The sequence below is a fragment of the Anarrhichthys ocellatus genome, unplaced genomic scaffold (assembly GCF_004355925.1).
Source record: "Anarrhichthys ocellatus isolate YVR2014 unplaced genomic scaffold, GSC_Weel_1.0 scaffold52, whole genome shotgun sequence".
Classification (NCBI taxonomy): Eukaryota; Metazoa; Chordata; class Actinopteri; order Perciformes; family Anarhichadidae; genus Anarrhichthys; species Anarrhichthys ocellatus.
Window position 1 is genome coordinate 808,063 of NW_022280082.1, and position 19,948 is coordinate 828,010.

General features: G+C 43.3%; 1 protein-coding gene across 13 annotated transcripts in view; it reads right to left on the reverse strand.

The window, feature by feature from the left end:
* nhsl1b (NHS-like 1b) overlaps positions 1-19,948 on the reverse strand; it is a 99,448-nt gene that overhangs the window by 48,167 nt on the left and 31,333 nt on the right. For 2 of the 13 annotated variants that reach the window (XM_031870396.1, XM_031870386.1), the window contains exon 1: positions 9,072-18,638. The exons of 10 other annotated variants lie outside the window; for them this stretch is intronic. In XM_031870396.1, coding sequence (XP_031726256.1) covers positions 9,072-9,309 — 238 coding nt within the window. In that variant the 5' untranslated portion in view covers positions 9,310-18,638. Of the gene's footprint in view, positions 1-1,952; positions 5,460-9,071; positions 18,639-19,948 lie in introns of those variants that run through there. One more of the 13 variants, XM_031870389.1, reaches the window with a different exon arrangement.

The following is a 19,948-nucleotide window of genomic DNA, read 5'->3' on the forward strand; positions in this document are numbered from 1 at the left end:
GGGGAGTGAGTGTGTGGTCAAAACAGATGAGAATCCACTCTGGCCACAGCTGGATGTGGAGGAACGTCAACCGAAAATGTGTCACAGCTGCCCAAGAGTTGGCAAGGGCTACTGAGAGGACTTGTTTAAATCATAAACATAAGCAGACATTCTGTAACTGGCAACCAATGTAGAGTAATCTACTGCTCGGATCACCGAGGTTAATGTAATACGCAGTATGTGGGTCAGTTTTTATATCCAAACTGCTAGTGGTGCCTTTATCTTTAACCGATAGAAGAAATGTCCAGAACTAGATTTGAGTATGACAACGTTTAAACATGTATGAGGGTAAATAACTTCCTGCTACCATACAACCGGTTGGTTGCTCAGAACTAAGCACACAAAGTCAAACATGCAACGTTAAAACCAGGAAAATCTTGTACAAAAATCTTAAATTACTTCATCCAACAAAAATCTTTGCTTTTTTTTTCTCCAACACAACCCCCACATCTGTTTCTGACCAGAGTCCCGTAGAATGGAAAGAGTGTTACCGACAACATAAATTACTGCGTACAGCTGATGAACTGGTATATTGGCACAAATTGCTGCAGGGTTCAGTTTATAGTACCTCATAAATCTAAAAGATAGAGAGAGAGAAAGTACGGTGGTTTCACAAGAGGGATGATCTCCTCGTTATGAGATAAGAGCAGTTTGGACCGTTTGGTAAGACGCAGCTGAGGACCATGCTGCTCTTCATTTTACTGCATCTGCAGGCCTGGTGTTCCCACATATTCTTCAACTTAGGGATTCTCCTTTTCCCATTCTTATGTTATTTACTGCATTTGAAGAACTTGTTTTGTACAATAAATGTAGGCTACCAACTTAACATGCAGAATAACAGCATGGTCAACAACTTTAAAAAGGTGTATACTTACAGGAATGATCAGTATTGTTGTTTTCTAAGTATTTCCCAACACTTTTGTGCAATTTACAAACTTTTCATGTACATTCTCTTCCCATAGCATGATATTCAAAACCACAGGAAGGAAGTTTGATTCCAACATGATGTCGTTACATCTGGACATCAACATGCATCTCTCAACGAAGGAGACCAGAAGCATTGGAAGCAAATCTCTTGACGTCAAAACCAGAGCGGCTGTTTTCCTTTAAGTCAACAGCATCACATCATCTACATAGCTCGTGGTGAAGTCAGTGTTTGTGTAAAACAAAGAGGGAAGAGCTTGAGTCATTACAGAGTCATAGATTGAGCATAAACTGCAATACAAGCAGTGAGAAGAGACAAAAAATGCAACATGATGCTGCCAGTAAATGAGGAACCAGTTTCCCTCCTTATCTCACTTTAACTGGTCAGTCAAGTGATAGCCAAACACATGGCCGCACTCTGCAGCACAGCAGCCCAGCAACTGCTGCTTCGCCAGCTGTTACTGTGGACAACACACACTCAAGACACACAAACACACTCTTCTCCGTTAAAATACGATCCGGAGTCAAGCCGCTTCAAGCTCAGAGAGCCGCTTCAAGCTCAGAGAGCGAGGTGAACGTAGAAGTTTTAGAAGTAGAAGATATCGGTTCTATCTTCTTAGAAGTCGAGAGTGAGTCAAAGAGCGACTGAGAAGAAGAGCGGTTAAAAACCAAATAGACAGAAGGAGGAAAAAAAAAAAAAGAGAGGTAGGATTAAAGTCAGTGAACCTGAATGATTCAGAGACAGAAAAAAAATGAACAAAGGGAGAAATGATTGAAGTGATAAAAGAAAGAGGGTTTCTTCCACTAAAGAAAAACACATGAGGAAGGATATTGTGTCGGAGGAAGCCGCTGTGACAGAGATTACTTTCCACACGGAGGAGAGAGATGGTGCACAACTTTTCTTTGTCTCAGAAAGTCTGCGGGAAAAGTCCCACACACTCACACTGGGTTGATGCAAACACATTAATGTAATGTACACACACACTTACCTTTCAGACAGAACATGACTCTTCACTTATATCCCCATTTATCCACGAGAAACAGATATCGGGCTCTTTCCTGATTCTCCTCTTCCTTGCCCTCCTCTCCTCTCCTTCTAACTTCACACCGCTCGGTCAAAGCGCTCACACACAGACGCACGGATCCCGACACATACACTCCTCTCTCCTGGTGCCTCTCTCGCCATCTCCCTCCCTCTCTCTCTCTTTCTCCCCTCACACTCACATACATGCACACGCTCTGAATGGCAGATAGCCAGCTTCTACACCGCAGGAAACTGCTTCCCGACCCCCTTACTCCCCCCTCCTCCCTCTCTCTCTCCCTGGATCTGTGAATGTCTCTGTACCACGCTGACACCCGCCCCTCTCCACCCCATCAGTGTTAAGATGCGGAGCCTTGATCTAAAACCCTTGAAGCTGCTGTCCACCCATGATTGGTGTCCTTCATGCAGATACAAAACTTATCACACAGGCAAAAATATATGTATGATATATCTAGTGTTTTCATTTATTCAAATGAGATACATGCTCTTATTAGGGCAGCCACAATTAAAAACAAAATCAACACACAGAGAACGAGCCTCGTTGAGGATTGCGATTGTAGAGAATCTGGGCAGTCAGCAGTCCAGAGAGAGGCAGGGGGCCCCCGGCTTGAGGCTGACCCATTGTGCGCTGATCAAATATAATCGCTTTAATCCCCACAATTCAACCGTTTGTCATCAGGAGCGGCAACAAGCTCGGTGCATCTCAAACCCTTCGCGCTGGCCGCACTGAATTACCAGCAAGCGAAACGAGGGATTAGATGGAAATACTGACTCGCTCACAGACTTTGGAAACACCATCAAATCGAAAATGCCCTTGGGTGTTAAGTTGCTACTTCTATCTTGTTCAACTTTGAGTACAACGGAAGCAGTTAAATCACCTGAACTTTAAAAGGAGTACAGTGCTCTTACATGACTACTATGAGAAAGAAATGACAATTTATAAAAGAAACAGAGGACACAAATCACACAGAAGGCAAAGACAGAAAGCAACAGAGAAATGGAAAAGCATTAAGTCGTGTTGAAAAAGTAGCGAGCTTTTTGTGATGCTCGCACGCTTCTTCTTCAAACCTTGAAAAGGCAGGAAATAAGTAGCCTCATTGAAAATATGACAAGTGTCCTTTTATAATAAGAAAACGATGACGATAAAGATTGAATGTGTCCACGTAAAATGTTTGACTCACTCCAGACTAGATAGCGGAAAACAAAATGCAACATCCAGTGATTGCGCTGAACAGTGATTAAAGCAATTGTGACAATTAACCCTAATTAACGCAATATGTGTCATCATAAAGCCTTATAATGTCCGTCAGTGACATTTAAACTACTCTACACACTGGGTCATGATCCTTTATCAAAGGTATTTATCGTGTATTATGATAGAAAGTCTTACCTAAGTTTCAGTGTCTGTTGATCAGACACTGAAACTACACTGGTTGGTCTGGCAAGCAGCTATTTTTGGTAGGGTATGGCATGTAAACTCTGCATAGAGGTTCCAAAAAAAGTAATACAAGTAACAAGTGATATAATTACAACAGAGCAATGTGACAGCAGTACACTGTTTCAAACACACATTGGTGAAAATATGTACTATCGTGTGAGTGTGTGTGTGCGTTATGGACGCGTTAATCCCACCCTAATATGGCTTGCGTGTTATGACACGTCTGCCTCGACCAGATGTCAGCAATTACAGGCTGATTGGTGTGTGTGTGTGTGTGTGTGTGTGAGAAAGATGGTGTGAGTGACATGCAGGCCCTCTCTAAAGGAGAGTATATACAATGAAAATGCCACAAAAATACAACCCTGGAAATAAATCAACAATTAAACACACACATGAATCTCTGAATGGACTCACCTAACCAGACAATAAAAGCTGACTTCATCAAACTTCCAAATAACCTTTACCACAAAACCCTTGACTGTTGAGTAACACTTGAGGTCTGCCTAATCACTGCTCTCACATAGCTGAAGTGGGAAAAGCAGAGAGGTGGAATTTCTGCCCCACTCTTGTTTTAAAAAACTTTTTTTAATTGCCCCTTTTTAATATGAAGGCCAGGGCCGACTATAAAAAGTCAAGAAATATCGCAAACAAGTTGTTACACTCGGTAGCGGTGAAAAGGTTTGTTTATAGATTAAAAAGCAAAATGCGTCAAAATGCAATGGAAAGAAAGTTAACGAATTAATCATGACATCATGAATCCTGTGAAATTGAGCCAGATGACAATATCAGATTGTCAATTTGAAGTTTAACTGCTGCCCTTTTAATTACATATTTTTGTTCCGCTGTATACTTTTGCAATGGTTTATTGGCACCGACTGGAGAATTAGCGGCACCAATTATTTATCTCAATGCGCCCCAACTCCTCATATTCCTGCAACTGTACTTTTGCTAATTTTCTGAAAATCAGTAAAAATATAGGAAACTTGGCTAAAGACAATTTTGCTTACTTTAGTTGTAATCATGTCACACCAAAAAACATTTTAATTTAAGCATATTGTTTAAATTATTGAAAGATTCTACACTTACAGTATTCATCTATCAGTTATTTATTTTATTATTATAATTGTTGTCATGTTTGCGTGTTAATTTGGTTATATTTATCCAATATCTATTTAGAAACTTCTGTGTACATTATCATTTAAATCGTTTTCCTTTCGTTCAAGCTGATCTAATGTCTGATCGATGTACACCGCTCTACATCTTATTAAGGATTTCAAAAATTGTCTTCTTAAAGGACATTTCAGCTCTGTTCTGCCGGACAACAGGTCTTCAGGTTAAATGTCAGTCTTGCGCTGTAACTACAGAATATAAAGACTGCATTCAGAGGCATTCCAACAGACCATTGTTGCCATTCTCCAAAATACAGTCTTTGTCTACGAATAAAAACACTATCATTAGGGCTGGATCCTGTCAAAGGCCCCAAATCAAACAATATCTTATCTTAAACATCAGTCAGTAAGTCAGTGTGCCGCACATCTTCCATCGTACAAACACATGCTGTTACTGTCTGCTGGGAGCTTTGCATCAGTGCAAGATAAAAACTATCACAGCTCCTGTACACGCGGTTTATTATCGCTCACTTCTGGATTGTGTTGGGACAACCTGCGTGCATCCTCTCAACATAAGCCTTAAATCCCCTTTTATACTGATGATCACAAATGATGTTTGTCCTCTATTTTCCCTTCTCATCATTGAGCCAGGGCATTTATGGAATCCAATAATACAAATAGGTAATAGGAAACATACGATAGGATACAAAAATAGAGGGCGATGCAAGTCAGTGATTTGGTTTTTAGTGGGAAATACAAGTTAATGCGATTTAATACAGGCTAAAACTCGACTGACGCGCGGCAGGTTTTGTAGAGGTTTTCGGCATACTGAAGGTCTGATCTGGGATCAGCTAAAAGAGACCTAAAAAGAGGTTATGTGGGTCAGGAACAAAAAGATGAGACTTACCTGAAAATCACCATATCAATGTCAGCACATATGAAAGACAGAAAGAAAAAGGTGATTAGAAACAGTTAAAAGTGTCCTATTTCTTACACATCTTTCCTTTAAGATTCGTGTGCACGTATGTTGTGCGTTTATGTGTATTTTTTGTGTACAGCAGCAGTGTGTAAACACCCTGGGCTGTGGGCCACATCACCAGATTTCCACGTCTGTCTTTTAATGAGGCCTTGCTGGTTTATGCATCACATCTCCCCCTAAAGCGAATTATCATCTGCTAATCTGGATTTACACATGGACTACATAATCATGAGTGTGTATCGCTGCGCGTGCGTGCGTGTGCGTGTGTGTGTGTGTGTAATGTGTGTAGAAATGCCCTCTCAAATTTCAATATGCATCTCGCACAGATAAATATGTCCTGAAAGACCTTTTCATACAGCCTAAATTCATAAACAGTGAGACACAATTCTGATTCTGGCCGCTGGTGTGCCACGGTGTGGTAAATATTGAGGTTAATATGTTGTCGGCCTAAATGTGTAAAAAGCTACGGTCAAGACAAGTGAAAACCACAGTAACAATACAATTCCACTAAATCCCTCAATCTCCCTACTTGCATGTTAACACGGAGCACTCCTACTTGCCAACGGATATCTTGATAAATTACAAACAGAGTCATCGATTTCATTTCCTGTGGTGACTTTCTGTGCACAACACATGAAAAGCATACACTGCAAGAAGCAGTGAAGTAATCGTGTAAAGCTCAGATCCTCAGCTGCCAGACGGGGATTCAGAGCGGCTGAGGCCCGGGGCCCGACTGTCCGTTCAATTTCTTAACTGCCTGCCCGCTGAATCGATTGAGACATGCAGCCACGTGGGGGAGATCAATAGCTTTGATTGAGGAGATTGATCAGGTCACTGTGTGTGGCAAAGCAAGGAGGAGGAAGAGAGGAAACGGGCCTCTGAGGAGGCAGAGGGAAAACATCGGTGATAACACAATCACCTCTTTCTCCCCGTTACTAAACTGTGGCCACCTACATATGATCAGAGCCTTTTCTAATGAACTATTCTCTTCCTTCAAAGCTCTGTCAGATGCAATTTTCAATGCCGTTCATCAGGGAAAGTATTTTATTATTTCTTGTTAGCATGGATTGGATCGGGAAGTATTTTATGATTCTTCTCAGGCTAACAAATCAGAATTTTTACACATGATTGGTTCAGAGCTGTCCCAATAGGAAAGTCAAACTGAACCACACCAGGAGGCACTCACTCGCACACACGTTTCCTTGGCAATTGAAGCAAAACACCCAACCAGTCAAGCTGGAGGCTGCGTCAAAATTGCAGGTTTTGGAGCCACAGGCACTCATTTTAGGGCTATATTTACACACAGGCACAATGCACGGCTGCCCATGTGTCTTATAATGGGTCCTGGCAGTCGTGTGGAAGCAAGATCCAGATGTTATAAATACTTTAGGTTCAAACTAGAGGGGTATTCTTATGAGATGTTTCCTCTGCGTGGTGTTCAGCGTACATTCGTACAGTATGCGTGAGCTATGGATAGAATAGTTTTATATTGACCTGTCTCTGACACCGTCTCTGGCCTAGAATTAGCTATAATTAGATAAAGACTGAATATGAGACGGAGAGAGAAAGAAAGAAAAAAAGAGGGCGCGTGAGGTAGAAAAAAAAGCTCAGTAGGAGAGAGCATCAGTCTCTGAAAAACAAATCTACTATCACATTCTCTTCGTCTACACGCCGAGCTGTTAGCTCACAAACAACAAACACTCCCCCTTCCTGACTCTACCTCCCAAATAATCAATAGCGAAAATCAAACCTATCAGAATATTGAATTACAATGATTAACAATGAAGGACTTGAAACGAGATTTGTGAAAAAAATCATTTTAGATAAAAAAAAAAAAAAAAACATTAACAAGATTAACAACATTTAAAATAAGGCGGGATGATTAAGCAGAAGAATAATGTGGAATATAGCACATTCAGATAAAGAAAAACCTTGGTTTCAACGATGACATTCCAAAACCGTAGCTGCAGCTCGACTTTGAGAAAAATGTGAGGACTTCAAACCATTCCGTCCATGTGTGGCCCCGAGCTGTTTTAGGACGGGGCAGGTTCAGAGGTGTTGGAGTACCCAGGAAGGATTGACACATGCCATAAATGACGACGACGACAACAAGCTCCATATGCGTGTGAGGCAACGCAAAATGGCAACTTGTGCTTACATGCAAGTAGCTCCACGTGTCTTTAAGGACCTAGATAACTAACTAACTGGAAGTACAAGGTCAATGTCAAAATGATATTGCTAAATATTGCTACATTGTGAACGACAAATGTAGACGTGTTGTAGCTGCTAGCAGCCGGTGGGCAGCGCAGTCTTGCTTTGCTAAACAACAGAGCTAACGGCTAATGCACGGAGGTTGCATTGAGTCACATTATGACGTCTTTAAGCTACATTCAGTAAAAAATGGTTTTAGGCAAAGGTAAATTATCATGATGCGTTCAAGTTAGATTCAAAGTAAATGAGCAACAACCAGTATGCAGACGTAATAAAAGGAGTGCATGATGTAGAATTTATTCAGGTTTTTTTTTTTTCTGGGTATTGAGAATCGTGGAATTTTACTGGTATTGGTATCGACAGCTACATTTTCAATATCGTGACATTCCTAATGATTATTGATGTCAAACTAGCCCTCACTGATGTGAGTCCAGCTGAAGCCCGTCACTGCAGCTGGAGACGATGATGAGTATGGGTCAGAGTTGATGAAGAAAGACGTGAGACTGTAGCGCAGCATCGGTGTCTTTTTCCATTTTCAGGTTAAGGTTCGGATACAGTTACAACCATTGTCCCCAAAGCCTTACTGACACCACCGACCAAATAGACACACATGCATGTACACGCACACACACAACTAATGAAATGATCAATAAATAATGAGCCTAATGAGGAAAAACAAGATCCCTGAGATACTGAGGGGAGTATAAATGGCATTCTTACCTCAGTCAAGATGAAGTCTAGATATAAACTATGAATGTCACCGAAGAAACTTAATACTCTAAAGTATTATCACTTGGTCTGAGCCTCCACACACACACACACACACACACACACACACTCCCTGGCACCAAACCCTGCGCTCACATCGCTACCAGCCTGTGACATCCCCTGCTTCCGGCCTGACGCATCATTGTTTACCTATCGCGCACACAAAGTACCCTTTGAACCCCCCCCCCCCCCCCCCCCTCTCCCCCCCCCCCCCACACACACCCCCCCCCCCCCCCCCCCCCCCCCTCCTCCTAACAGTCCCACTGATCGCGGACACCTCCCACGCTCTTCCTATAGCAACCAGGAAGTGCCGGGGATGTGGAGATGGAGAACAAGGGCCCATAAAAAAAAAAAAGACAGTGACCCACTTCTTGCTTCGCTTGTGCATGCAAAACAAGTCATTCACTGGCTTCCGGGCAGAGCGCAAGAAGGAAAATCCATTCAAACGAGCTCACAACTTGTGATACAGCCAAGCATACACCATGTGGTTTGTGCATCTCCTGGAAGATGTACAACAAGCAGTGACGTAGCTCGTCTCGTCATTGCGTTCTCCCCTCTCACCTATTTTATGTTGAGGCTGGTACACCCAGCTGTCATCGTCCTCGTCTCCGTCCGCCGCATTGAGGCGAGTGTGCGAGTACGGTTGACGGTGGTTGTGGGCGGCGCGGAGGTCATTCTGGCTGTGGAAGATGCGTCTGCTCTGGCGGGAGAGGGTGGACACGTTCAGCCAGCTCAGAGCGCGGGACAGGCCAGCTGGTTTCTCCTTACGAAAGGAAGCGGACCTCCTTTCCCCCCTCATCCTTATTCAGGAGAAGCTAGTCTAAGATGTGAAGGTGTATGCCTTGAAATCCAAGTTTTAAACTGGGAAACAATAATCCTCAAAAGTAGATCCTTAACCAACCAAAGTCCAGATCATGAGATTCCATACATTTCTGAAAAAAAGCATCCAGGTCTGCACACATGTTAAAATGCTTCAAACTATTCAGATGACATATTACGTATTAAATTAGTTCCAGGAGGAAATTCAGCTCGAACCCAGTTTTCCTTCACTTTGGTTGCACAGTTCCACATCATGACTCTGACCCGGACAGTCTCAACTTCCAACGTCTTTCTCCTTCAATCAATCTCTGTGTCACCAGCCAGACTTTAAGCCAGACTTAAATCATCTCTTTTCCTTTCTTCTCGTCCTTTGTATTTAAAGACTCCGGGCGTGATTCCCAAACCCCAAAAGTGGTAATTATGCAATCCAGCATTCTGAAGAAGTCACCGCCCCTCTGCAGCACACACTCAGATACACACACTTGCATGCACGCTTCACTGTTGGCTGTGCTACTCCTTGGTGGTGCATAACAGGGTGGAGAGAGATACTTTTTCACTCACAGCGAGTCAGCGGGTTGTTGTTTACAACCATGTGTGCTCCCGAGTGTTGTTATCTCCAGTTGTTGGCACACACACACACACACCAGCTGACTTGCACCGTCTCAGCGCCAGAACAGACCAGGGGGTTAGGAGGTGTCAGTGTCCCTGGGTCTATTCCCAGCCTGATGAAGTTACATGCACATTCACACACTCGCATATGAAATCCACAAGTTCCAAACAGGGGATCCTCTATTGTGTAGGTGTGTGTGTGTGTGTAGATGCCGGGGGGGCAAAAAGATGCCGCCGCCTTTCTCCGATTTCCAAATTATCCCAACTTCTTGTCAACACTTGCTTCTTCTTCCTCTCCCTTCTGTTTTGACCAAAATTCCCTGGTATATCGTCGCCACCGGTGGCTCAGGGAGAAGCATGCCAAGTACGCTGATGTTGTGAAAGAAGTCCAGGTGTTGACAGCCGTCTGGAGATCTGAGATCTGAATCTCCTATCAGCTGATCAGCACAAGTGAAGAATCAAGAAGTGGAGACCACACCTGCTGAACACACACACACACTCAGCATGGCGTGCAGACAGGCTGATAAGGAGGATGTGCTGGTGAGGATTCCCTGAACTCCGGTCCTGGTCAGTGTGTGACTGACTATGAGAGTTGTCTGTGTGTGTGTGTGACTATAGGGTTAGCGTTACACCCAACCCGAGGAGCCACGGTGTTGAAATACGAGTCAGCCCGTCCCTTCTTCTATTCCTCCCTCCCTCTTTCTCTCTGTTTCCTGCAATCCCTGATCTCTGCCCCTCCCATCCATTCGTTTGCCGGCATGGCAACCACTCCTCCGCCACCTTTTTCTCCCCCTTATCCTTCTGTTTACTTTCCTCGTTCTCCTAGTCGTCTCTAGTCCCTCAGGTGCGTCCTCCTCTGAGAAAAAGGCACAGTGTTTAAGTGCAAGTAGTGTTTCATCTACTCCATGACAGGAGCAGCCACAGAGTATGAGAGAAAACGTACACCTGCAGGCGCTAAGCTGTATAATACAATTTATGGTCAAACTGTTTAAAGACACTTTTATAGCAACTGCCGTCAGCTCACACTCCGCCTGAGGGGCTGGAAGCCACTGGTCGAACGGCAAATACCCGAGTCCCTGAAGACAATAACAACCACGACTTCACACCAACAGGACATGGTCAGTCAAACGCTTAACACTAAAGTGGTTCATGTTTTTAAAGACGTATGATAAATATGCACTTGGTGTATATTCTTGTGTAAAACATAATACACAGCACATATTTAGCTGCCCAACGTATAGTTACGGTAGGCTAAAATAGCACACAGAGGCCCTCGGGGACAAAAACAAAGTCTTTACGGGGCGCTCTAAGTGTGTTAGGGAGGTGGAGCTTTCCCACCCAAGTGTAACCGCAGAGGGAGTGTGACCACCAAGGTGTGACCACCAAGGTGTGACAATAAACTAGTGCTGTGTGTGTGCGTGTGTGTGTGTGTTTAAGTATATAAAGCACACGTGTCTCAGTAACACCACAACCCTAATCAATCCCTTTCACTTCCTTGTCTCTACAACCTTGATTAAACCCGAAGATAGAAAATTACAGGAAGTAACTTTTTTTCTAGACACTGATTTGAAGCTGGAACTCCTTGTTGTGGATCTTCTTTTGAGGAACCATTACGCTGCTGAAAGATGATCCCAGATTTGTTGCCTGGATGTGGTGTAAACCTAGACCCCCGTCGCTCCGACAGGTCCCCGACCTCATTTTCTTTTTCCCTTTAGAGGGGGAATCTGCTACCTCAGCACTTGCTGTTAACACAAAAGGGACAACTGCCTGCGACTGATGTCCCAGGTTAACCTACAAACACGCAACACACACACACACACTGTATATATATTTTAAGACCTTTGGCCGCGTTGATGACACATAAGGCCACAGTCCTTTAATAATTAACCTGCATTACTCTCTACTGTGCAGCAATAAAGTGATCAGCTACAGGCATAAAGGGACTGCAAGTATGAAATGAAAACAAACAAGTGATTAAGACAGCAAAGGGCAATATGTTACTGGCTTTGACGAGGGAAATGATTAAATTCACAGCAACAAGCCAACATGGAGTCAATCTACAAAAACTACTGGGGGATACTAGAGAGACCAGTTTAGTCTATTGATTTCCTCTTTTCAGGAAGAAAAGCTCGTTACCCCCGAAGGGAATTAAAAAGTCAAAGGTCATCATAAGAGGTCAGCATCCTTGTTCAACCCCCCACCTCACTTCCTTTTGATAGATCTCCTTGTTTTCATTCCCTTAAAGCTACACACAGAGAGGCGACAGCAGTGACAAGAATCAATATGTTGAATCGGATGTCTGTGGTGGTGTAGTGGACGTTTAACAGCTTTGGCTTGGCTGCTTCTGGTCAGATGAGAATATCAAGATCAGTCTAAATACTAAATAATAAAACAATAAATGACGCTAAATATTGGTCTTTAAAGGAGCAATAATATTTTTTTATTTTATTTAAATTGTATCATAAACTAAGAGATTGAGTTGTAGATGGAAAACGTCTGTTTCTGATCATGACTGAAATAATGGGTCTTTATTATTCCAATACTTCTCATCACTAATTAAGTAACAGCATCAGAAAACATTAAAATATATTATTTGTGTGGTGTTTGTACTAAAAGACCTACCTCTGGATTTTGATAGGGTTCCAAATTGAGCTTCAGCTCACATCTGGGTCACAAAGTTTGCCTAATTGCAACTTTACTACTGTAATTAAGTAAAAGTTCTCCACTTATCAAAACAAGACAACTTGTAATGTTAATTCACAAAATATCAGATGTACTACTGTATCACGTTCTGGTCATTTTCTTTCCTGCTGTTAGTATTAAACACAAAGTTCCTATGCTGGTGGAAAAAAATTGAGATTACAGTAAATAAGTAATTAAGAATAACTTAAACAGCATCAGCTACTGCAGGTCCCAATATGTAATAATATATGTGCAATATGTCTTATCGAGGAAGTGACTTAACAGCAAAACATCAACATAAGACGATATCTTTAGAGGCGTGTGGCCGTGATTAGCAGTGAGACGATACAGACCATAAAACAAGCTGCTGTGTAAAACTGTACGGCTCACAAAGTCGGTTTGGGATATTCCTCTCACACACGACAAGAAAGGACACGAGGCAAAGTAAAAACAGGACCGTACAGTGCTTTGATTAAAGCTAAACTGAATCAGATAAGATCAAAGGTCATTCGAGGATCATTCATCTGCAGATCTTGCTGTTGTTGGGGAAAATACTAATTTTTATAGTCAGAAGACACAATTTATTCACACACTCTTGCATCAAAGAGACAGCGTGACGCTTCTCAGAGAGCGAGTTAAAAGACGTAGAAACAGATTAGACAATGTGGATACAGTGAATGAGACAATCCTTTGAAAACACTGATTGTGAAGATAAAACATCTGACTCAGAAAAGCAAACAAAAAAAAAAAAAAATGAAGGAGAAACCAGCCAAATGATATATATCCTGCTGTGCTGAATAAACATCACAAAAGGTGAAAAGTATACATTTAACCTTGACACACACACACACACACACACACACACACACACACACACACACACACACACTGTCATTAATTGTGTGACACAAACAGGAGATGGTGACATGAGACCCGGTTGCCAAGAAACCCAATGAGACATCAGAGGCCGGCAGCGCTCGACATCGATACACGCGAACCAGACACTGTCACACAATGGGTAAATACACTAGAGCAGCGAGCCTACCTGGATGCAACACATAGCTAACGCACAAAAGCAGCATTTAGTGGATCTACCTTGTCTTTTTTTTCCCCTCAGGAAGAAAGAAAAAAAAGACAAAAGCCTTGGCTGAGTGTTTCTGCCAAATACCAAAACCCAGTAAGTAGAGTTTCACAGAGGGTGTCTCTCAGCGGTAACACATTCACAGAGCCAGTTAAACACAGGGGTTCAGCTTCACCGCAGCGGAAGGTTTTTATTACCAGACAGCACCCCACATTTACTGAGACAGTTATATGGGAGTTGATGTTTGTGTTTACGTGTGTGTGTGTGTGTGTTTTTAACAAAAGCAAGATTTGGAGATATCAAGCCAAACCTCTTGAGTAGGAACTCAACTGGTTTCCCCACTTTGGTTTCATTGCAATCACATTCAGATCAATGGGAAATGAATTAGTCTTAGGTTAAGATGTGGTTTAAGGGTCAGAGTTATGGTTTAAATTAGGATACACCTCAAGGGTAGTAATGTAAGTCAAGGAAAGTATGCTCAACTGGTGTGTGTGTGTGTGCGCGTTCTATATTAGGTGCCTAAAGGAGTTGTTGGAATTTTCACTGAAGGGTAAGGAGGGCCTCTTCTCCTTACTTGGACACTAACTTGCAGGATGCACAAATGCATTTCAGTCGTGTATGCGAGCAAATGAGTTCATACTGTTTGCAGAACTGAACGCATGGTACTCGTACTAGTGTTTGTCAGCTGTGTTTTGTTTACACATAAATTACCTAATTTATTTTCCATACTTTCCATTCAGATATCCCAGATGTTTGTGGGAAGTCTGGTGTAACTTTATCACACCGTATGTAAATAAATGGTAGTGGTGTTTACTGCACGTGGATGCAAAGGCCTGCTGCAGGAAATGGAAAGAGGGTCAAGCACTGAGGTTAACAACAGCAAGACAACAATGATTCTGACTGTCTTTGTTTCGCCATGACGAAAGCTTACATAGGCATTGATTAGCTGCAGTATCTCATCCTTACATGGCCTTCCTGAGTGTATGCACTGCATCACAATCTTATCTTCACACGACACTAAAAACAGCATTATTTGCAGACAACTCTTTGCTACTGTTTGACCTGAGATGCTACAAACTCTGAACCCTGGCGTCTCTTTGAACCTGAGAGCTTAGCCTTCCTCTTCACTGGCTTCACTTTACACATTACCATTCAAAACTGCTTTTTAAAGTAGGACATCTCAAACCTCACATTTTCTTTGACGTCGCCATTCAGCAGCCACATTAATAGGATTATTGTGTTGCGATGCCTTGAGTGTTTGTGGCAACCTCTTCAGACTCCCATGAGGCTTTGCAAAGAGGTGATGCGTCATTCGCACTGACAGTAACAGACAAGAGCCTCTGCTGTCACTGACTTCAATGTGTGTTTATGTGGTATGTCAAAGAAACCGCATGATTTATGTGGCCATGTGATAAGGTTAGTGTGTAGTGCTCGCAAATGTTGTGTACGCAAGTATTTGCATATACTGTGGTGTGAATACGTGTGTAGGAGAACTCACTCAGTGAGCCATCTGAGCCCCGTGAGAGTCCACAGACTAACCTGGCATGATGCACTTAAACTGCCACTAAGATCGATGGGAGGTTAAAGGTCAGGTGAGGTTGCCCTTTATCATTATTTTCGGGAGTCTCAGTACAATGAACAAGCTTGCGTACACACTCACAAGCAAGATATACACTACACACACACACACACACACACACACACACAAGTACAATTCTTTTTTATGTAACTCGACCTTAATCAAACTGCAGTGAAAGAAGTGACTAATCCACATGATAATGGACAAGGAGGATAAAGAAAAAATGAGTCACACAGTACAAGATGTCAGGTTTACTGCCTAACAACTTCAAACCTCAAGGGGGCGGGACGGATCAGGGCAGGGCCCGTATCCCCGCAACAGCCCTCTGGTGGCGGAGGATAGTGCTACTTAAGGCCCTTGACGGAGCTTTGAAGGTAAAGCTCAATTATTGTGGATTTTCCTGAAACCTGAGGGAAACTATTGTCACAGGAAATAATCAAGTTTGGATTTGGATTAGTTTAAATAACTTGCATCCCAAAATGTGTGTGTTCTTATGTGTTTTTTTGATATGATTAAGAGCTAAAGTGATTTAACATCCAACATTATCTGATGTGAGGATCTTCTGCTCTTCTCTGTCATGTATATACAATAACTGACTGAATGTTTGGGGGTTTTGGCCATGCAAACGTTCAAGGCTTCTTGTTAAACCTTGCCTTGTTGAGGTGTAATAGCTATTTCTGACCACATGAGGACACCAGCAGACTGAAATTCCTCTGAGGAGTAAAGTCTTGTGTTCTCTGCTGGTCAGTGTAGCCTTGGTCTTCATTGGAAGGTTAAATGGGCCAGAAAATTGGGCATCTGTGTGTTTGTAAGTACATTATCTATCACACAAGAATAAACAACACTATCTCATGGCCCGAAGGAGATAAAGTGTGTGGGCAAAGATAGCAATCTTTAGTGAGGGATAACACTGCTATTTCAAACACTCGAGGCCTATATTTGGCCTCTGGCGCTTCCCTTTGGAGGACACACACGGACACACACACACACACACACACACACACACACACACACACACACACGGTCCTGTGTTGTTGTTGGACAGCGACTAAGCTGGTTCAAACCCCTGGACTCAACTCTTGTCAATTCACTGTGGTTTGAAGACAAATCCCCTCATTCCTCTGGCCACGTGCTCCCATTACTCCATTGTGTGTGTGTGTGTGTGTGTGTGTGTGTGTCACTTCCATTATTCTCTGGTGAAAGCTGTGGGCTTAGCTGGGAGCACCATTCTCAGACACCCCTCCTGTGTGTATGCAATTAAGAATGTGTGTGTGCATGTGTGTGGTTATCTACAGTCTAAGAGTCATGAGTGCGATTGCGGTTTATCCAAAGAGGCAAAGAGAAAACTGAAGCAGGTATTGACCTCTCACCCCTGACCCCATAGCAGCAGCTGACTCCAAGCTTAAGTCGGTCACATTTAGTTTCGGTGCATAAGTGTGGTTCAACACCAAACCAGACAATGCCGAGTTTAATTCCCCCACACACACACACACACACACACACACACACACTTTATGAACAAATGCATGCACCATCAAGCCAAAGGACAAGGAAGCACAGGCTGGGTGTGCGTTTGAGCCACATCTGTTATCAGCACAAGAGCTGGAGAGTGCTCTTCTTCCAATATGTGTATGATCACATGTGTTCCTGCTGTAGAAGTATAAAGTGAGAGATTAGTCCGTAGGATATGAGAGAGGAAGAGAGGAAGGAAAGGGGGAAGACAATGAGGTGATGCCGTAGCATGAAAAGAATAAAAGTTTGACAAAGGAGTGGCACTATAGCTTACAAGACAAATGAACTCCGGTAATCTGAGCAGGGCATTCTCACACACACTCAAAACACACACACACACACACACACACACACACACACACACACACACACACGCCCAACAGGCCAGCATCCAGTGGTTAAAGGGGAGAAAGGGTGCGGTCGACTCTGTGCATTCCTGATCAGTCATGCCTGAGTGGAGGAGCGTTTCAGGCAGACCTGAGCCCAGATGTATTTTGCATATGCATTGAGGTTTTCACGCAGTCTATGGTATTTATAAAAATCATATACAGATGGTGAATTTCAAAATACAAGAACAGGACTGAGGGTGAAGTGTGTGAATACTTAAGGTTCCACATCCACTTGAGTGTGAATACTTATACTTAAGGTTCCACATCCACTTGAGTGTGAATACTTATACTTAAGGTTCCACATCCACTTGAGTGTGAATACTTATACATAAGGTTCCACATCCACCTGAGTGGAACCATTACTATTCAGCCTCTATACAGTTTAGTGCTGAACCCATTCGACTTGTAGAAAATCATTTCCTCAAGCACTCTATGAAATCTGAAACCTGGCAAGTATTTCCTCACCGAGTGAACTAACAAACTTGAATATCGGCACACAAATAACACACAGTGTGAGCACAGATAAAGAGCATCCAGTTAGCAACTCAAAATAAAAAAATGCAGCCAGGTGGGTAATCAACATCTGAAGTATTTAGTGTGTTTGACGATGAGCTCTGAGCGTCTAGTTCGGCAGTCCGAAAGGTGTTCCCTCAGTGAGTGTATTCATGAAGTGTCAGGCAGCATGTTTGTTATTGCAACAATGTTGAAATAATGTTTTGCTTCATGTGGCTGAACCCGTTTTTACATCTCACAGGTAGGACGGTGCTCGGTGGAGAGAGCATGTGTGAGAGTGTTTTTTTATTGTAAGACATGCCAGGGCTCCAGAGCGCGACTTAAAAAAAAGTTTGGCAAACTAGTGCAACCAGTGTAAAACGTTGGTCATACATACACACACACACAGACACACACCAGAAATTCTTTGAACTTTACTTTGATATCGCTCACAAGAGTTCCCTTCCTACACCGTCTATGTCTTCCCTGCACACATGACTGCACGTGCACTTGTGTGTTTTTGGCGTTGTGAAAACACCAAGCTCCGTGCTGACAAAGCGCACGTGTGTCTATTCAACAGTGACCTCACACAGGGATATTCCACAACAGGCTGCGCTGCTGGAAACAATTTCTCAACCGCTGCCACTTAGAAAAACCTGCTGCCTAGAGATTCAGTGATCAATGTCCAACTATATGGGTCTCTATAAGCCTTCATGCGGAGGACATACCTTATGGGGTGTGCACCCATGCATAGGAAGTGCTCATATTTCAGATTTGGTTTGTATTTCAGAGTGTTACCTGGAAAGTGTAGTGAGCTAAGCTACCAGTTAAATACATTAAATGAAGCAGGGTGTGTCACTTTTTTTTTAAAAACAATAAAAACAAATCAACTACTCCAGGCCATGGTTTTCTGTGGTTTCAGATTAATCTCTTACAAAAATCCAGCTGGACCCCCGGGGGAGAAACCTACAGAATCTAAAGGGGGGGGGGGGGGGGGGGGGGGGGGTGGAGGGTTGGACAGTCAGACAGAAGCAAAGACAAAGTTCAGCTCATGTGCTGACAGCCAATCTGGCAACCCACCAGGAGTCCAATCTGGCAGCACGCCAACCAAAACCCCACTGGGACCCCGCTCACTACAGGTGCCCCAGTCTTCTGCTGGAGCCTCTTTCTTTGTGTGAGAGTGTGTCTGATAGGAATGTGAGGCAGAAACAAAGATACACCAACAAATACACAAAACAACGAATAGACACTGGAATATAAAAAAAGAAGAATGAGAGCAACGGTGTTTTTTTGCAAGTTTACAACCTGCCGAGAGGTGTGAGTATTACACGCCATGTGTTTACATGTATGAAGCCTTTTAACAAGCACACAAGTGAGAGGAAAACTCTCATAAAAACCAGCATGTGTGAAATAACGGTTGCAGCAGCCTTTTAGTAGAGCCATGGGAGAGTGTGTGTGGCCCTCACCCATCTCGCCAGTGTAGATGTGTGTGTGTGTGCGTGTGTGAGTGGATTTGTACTCTGGCCAGCAGAAACACACTTTGTATCTTAGCGTTGGCATCGCCACTGGAGGAAGGCATAGTGGAAGATATAAAAGCAGAAAGAGGTTAAGTGCAAAAGTAAGATGGGAGTGAGAGAGAGAGAGAGAGAGAGAGAGAGAGAGAGAGAGAGAGAGAGAGTGATTGAGACATAAAATAAAAGACAGAAAGACAGCGAGGGGGAGAGTGTAAATTATGCCGAGCAGACGGCAGGCCCACCGTTACTGTGACAATGAGGCCGACTTTGGGTCTGGCGTTTTGCCCTCTACAGCTGCGAGCTGTTTGACACACACACACACACACACACACACACACACACACACACACACACACACACACACACACACACGTTCGTTATTCTGAGCTCATCCCTCTTTATCCTGGCTGATAGCACTACATCAACCCAGCACAAGCCTCCTTTAAATGCTGGACTGAGACCAGCTTTAATTCACAAACACACACACATTCATACACAGATTCTTGTCTGCAACCTCTTTCCGCCCCGCTGGCTTACTTTCCTTACTCCTGATCCAAGAACAGCTCCCAAAGCAAGTCATCCCGTTAGTGAGGGATTTAAGAGCAGAATCCAGATCAGCAGTTGCTGGCCAGACCAGCTGGCAGCGCTGACTTCCAGCCGTTACACACTGGGGTTTCAAGGCGCATTACAGACAAACCATGGGTGTAATGGGGAACACACACACACACACACACACACACACACACACACACACACACACA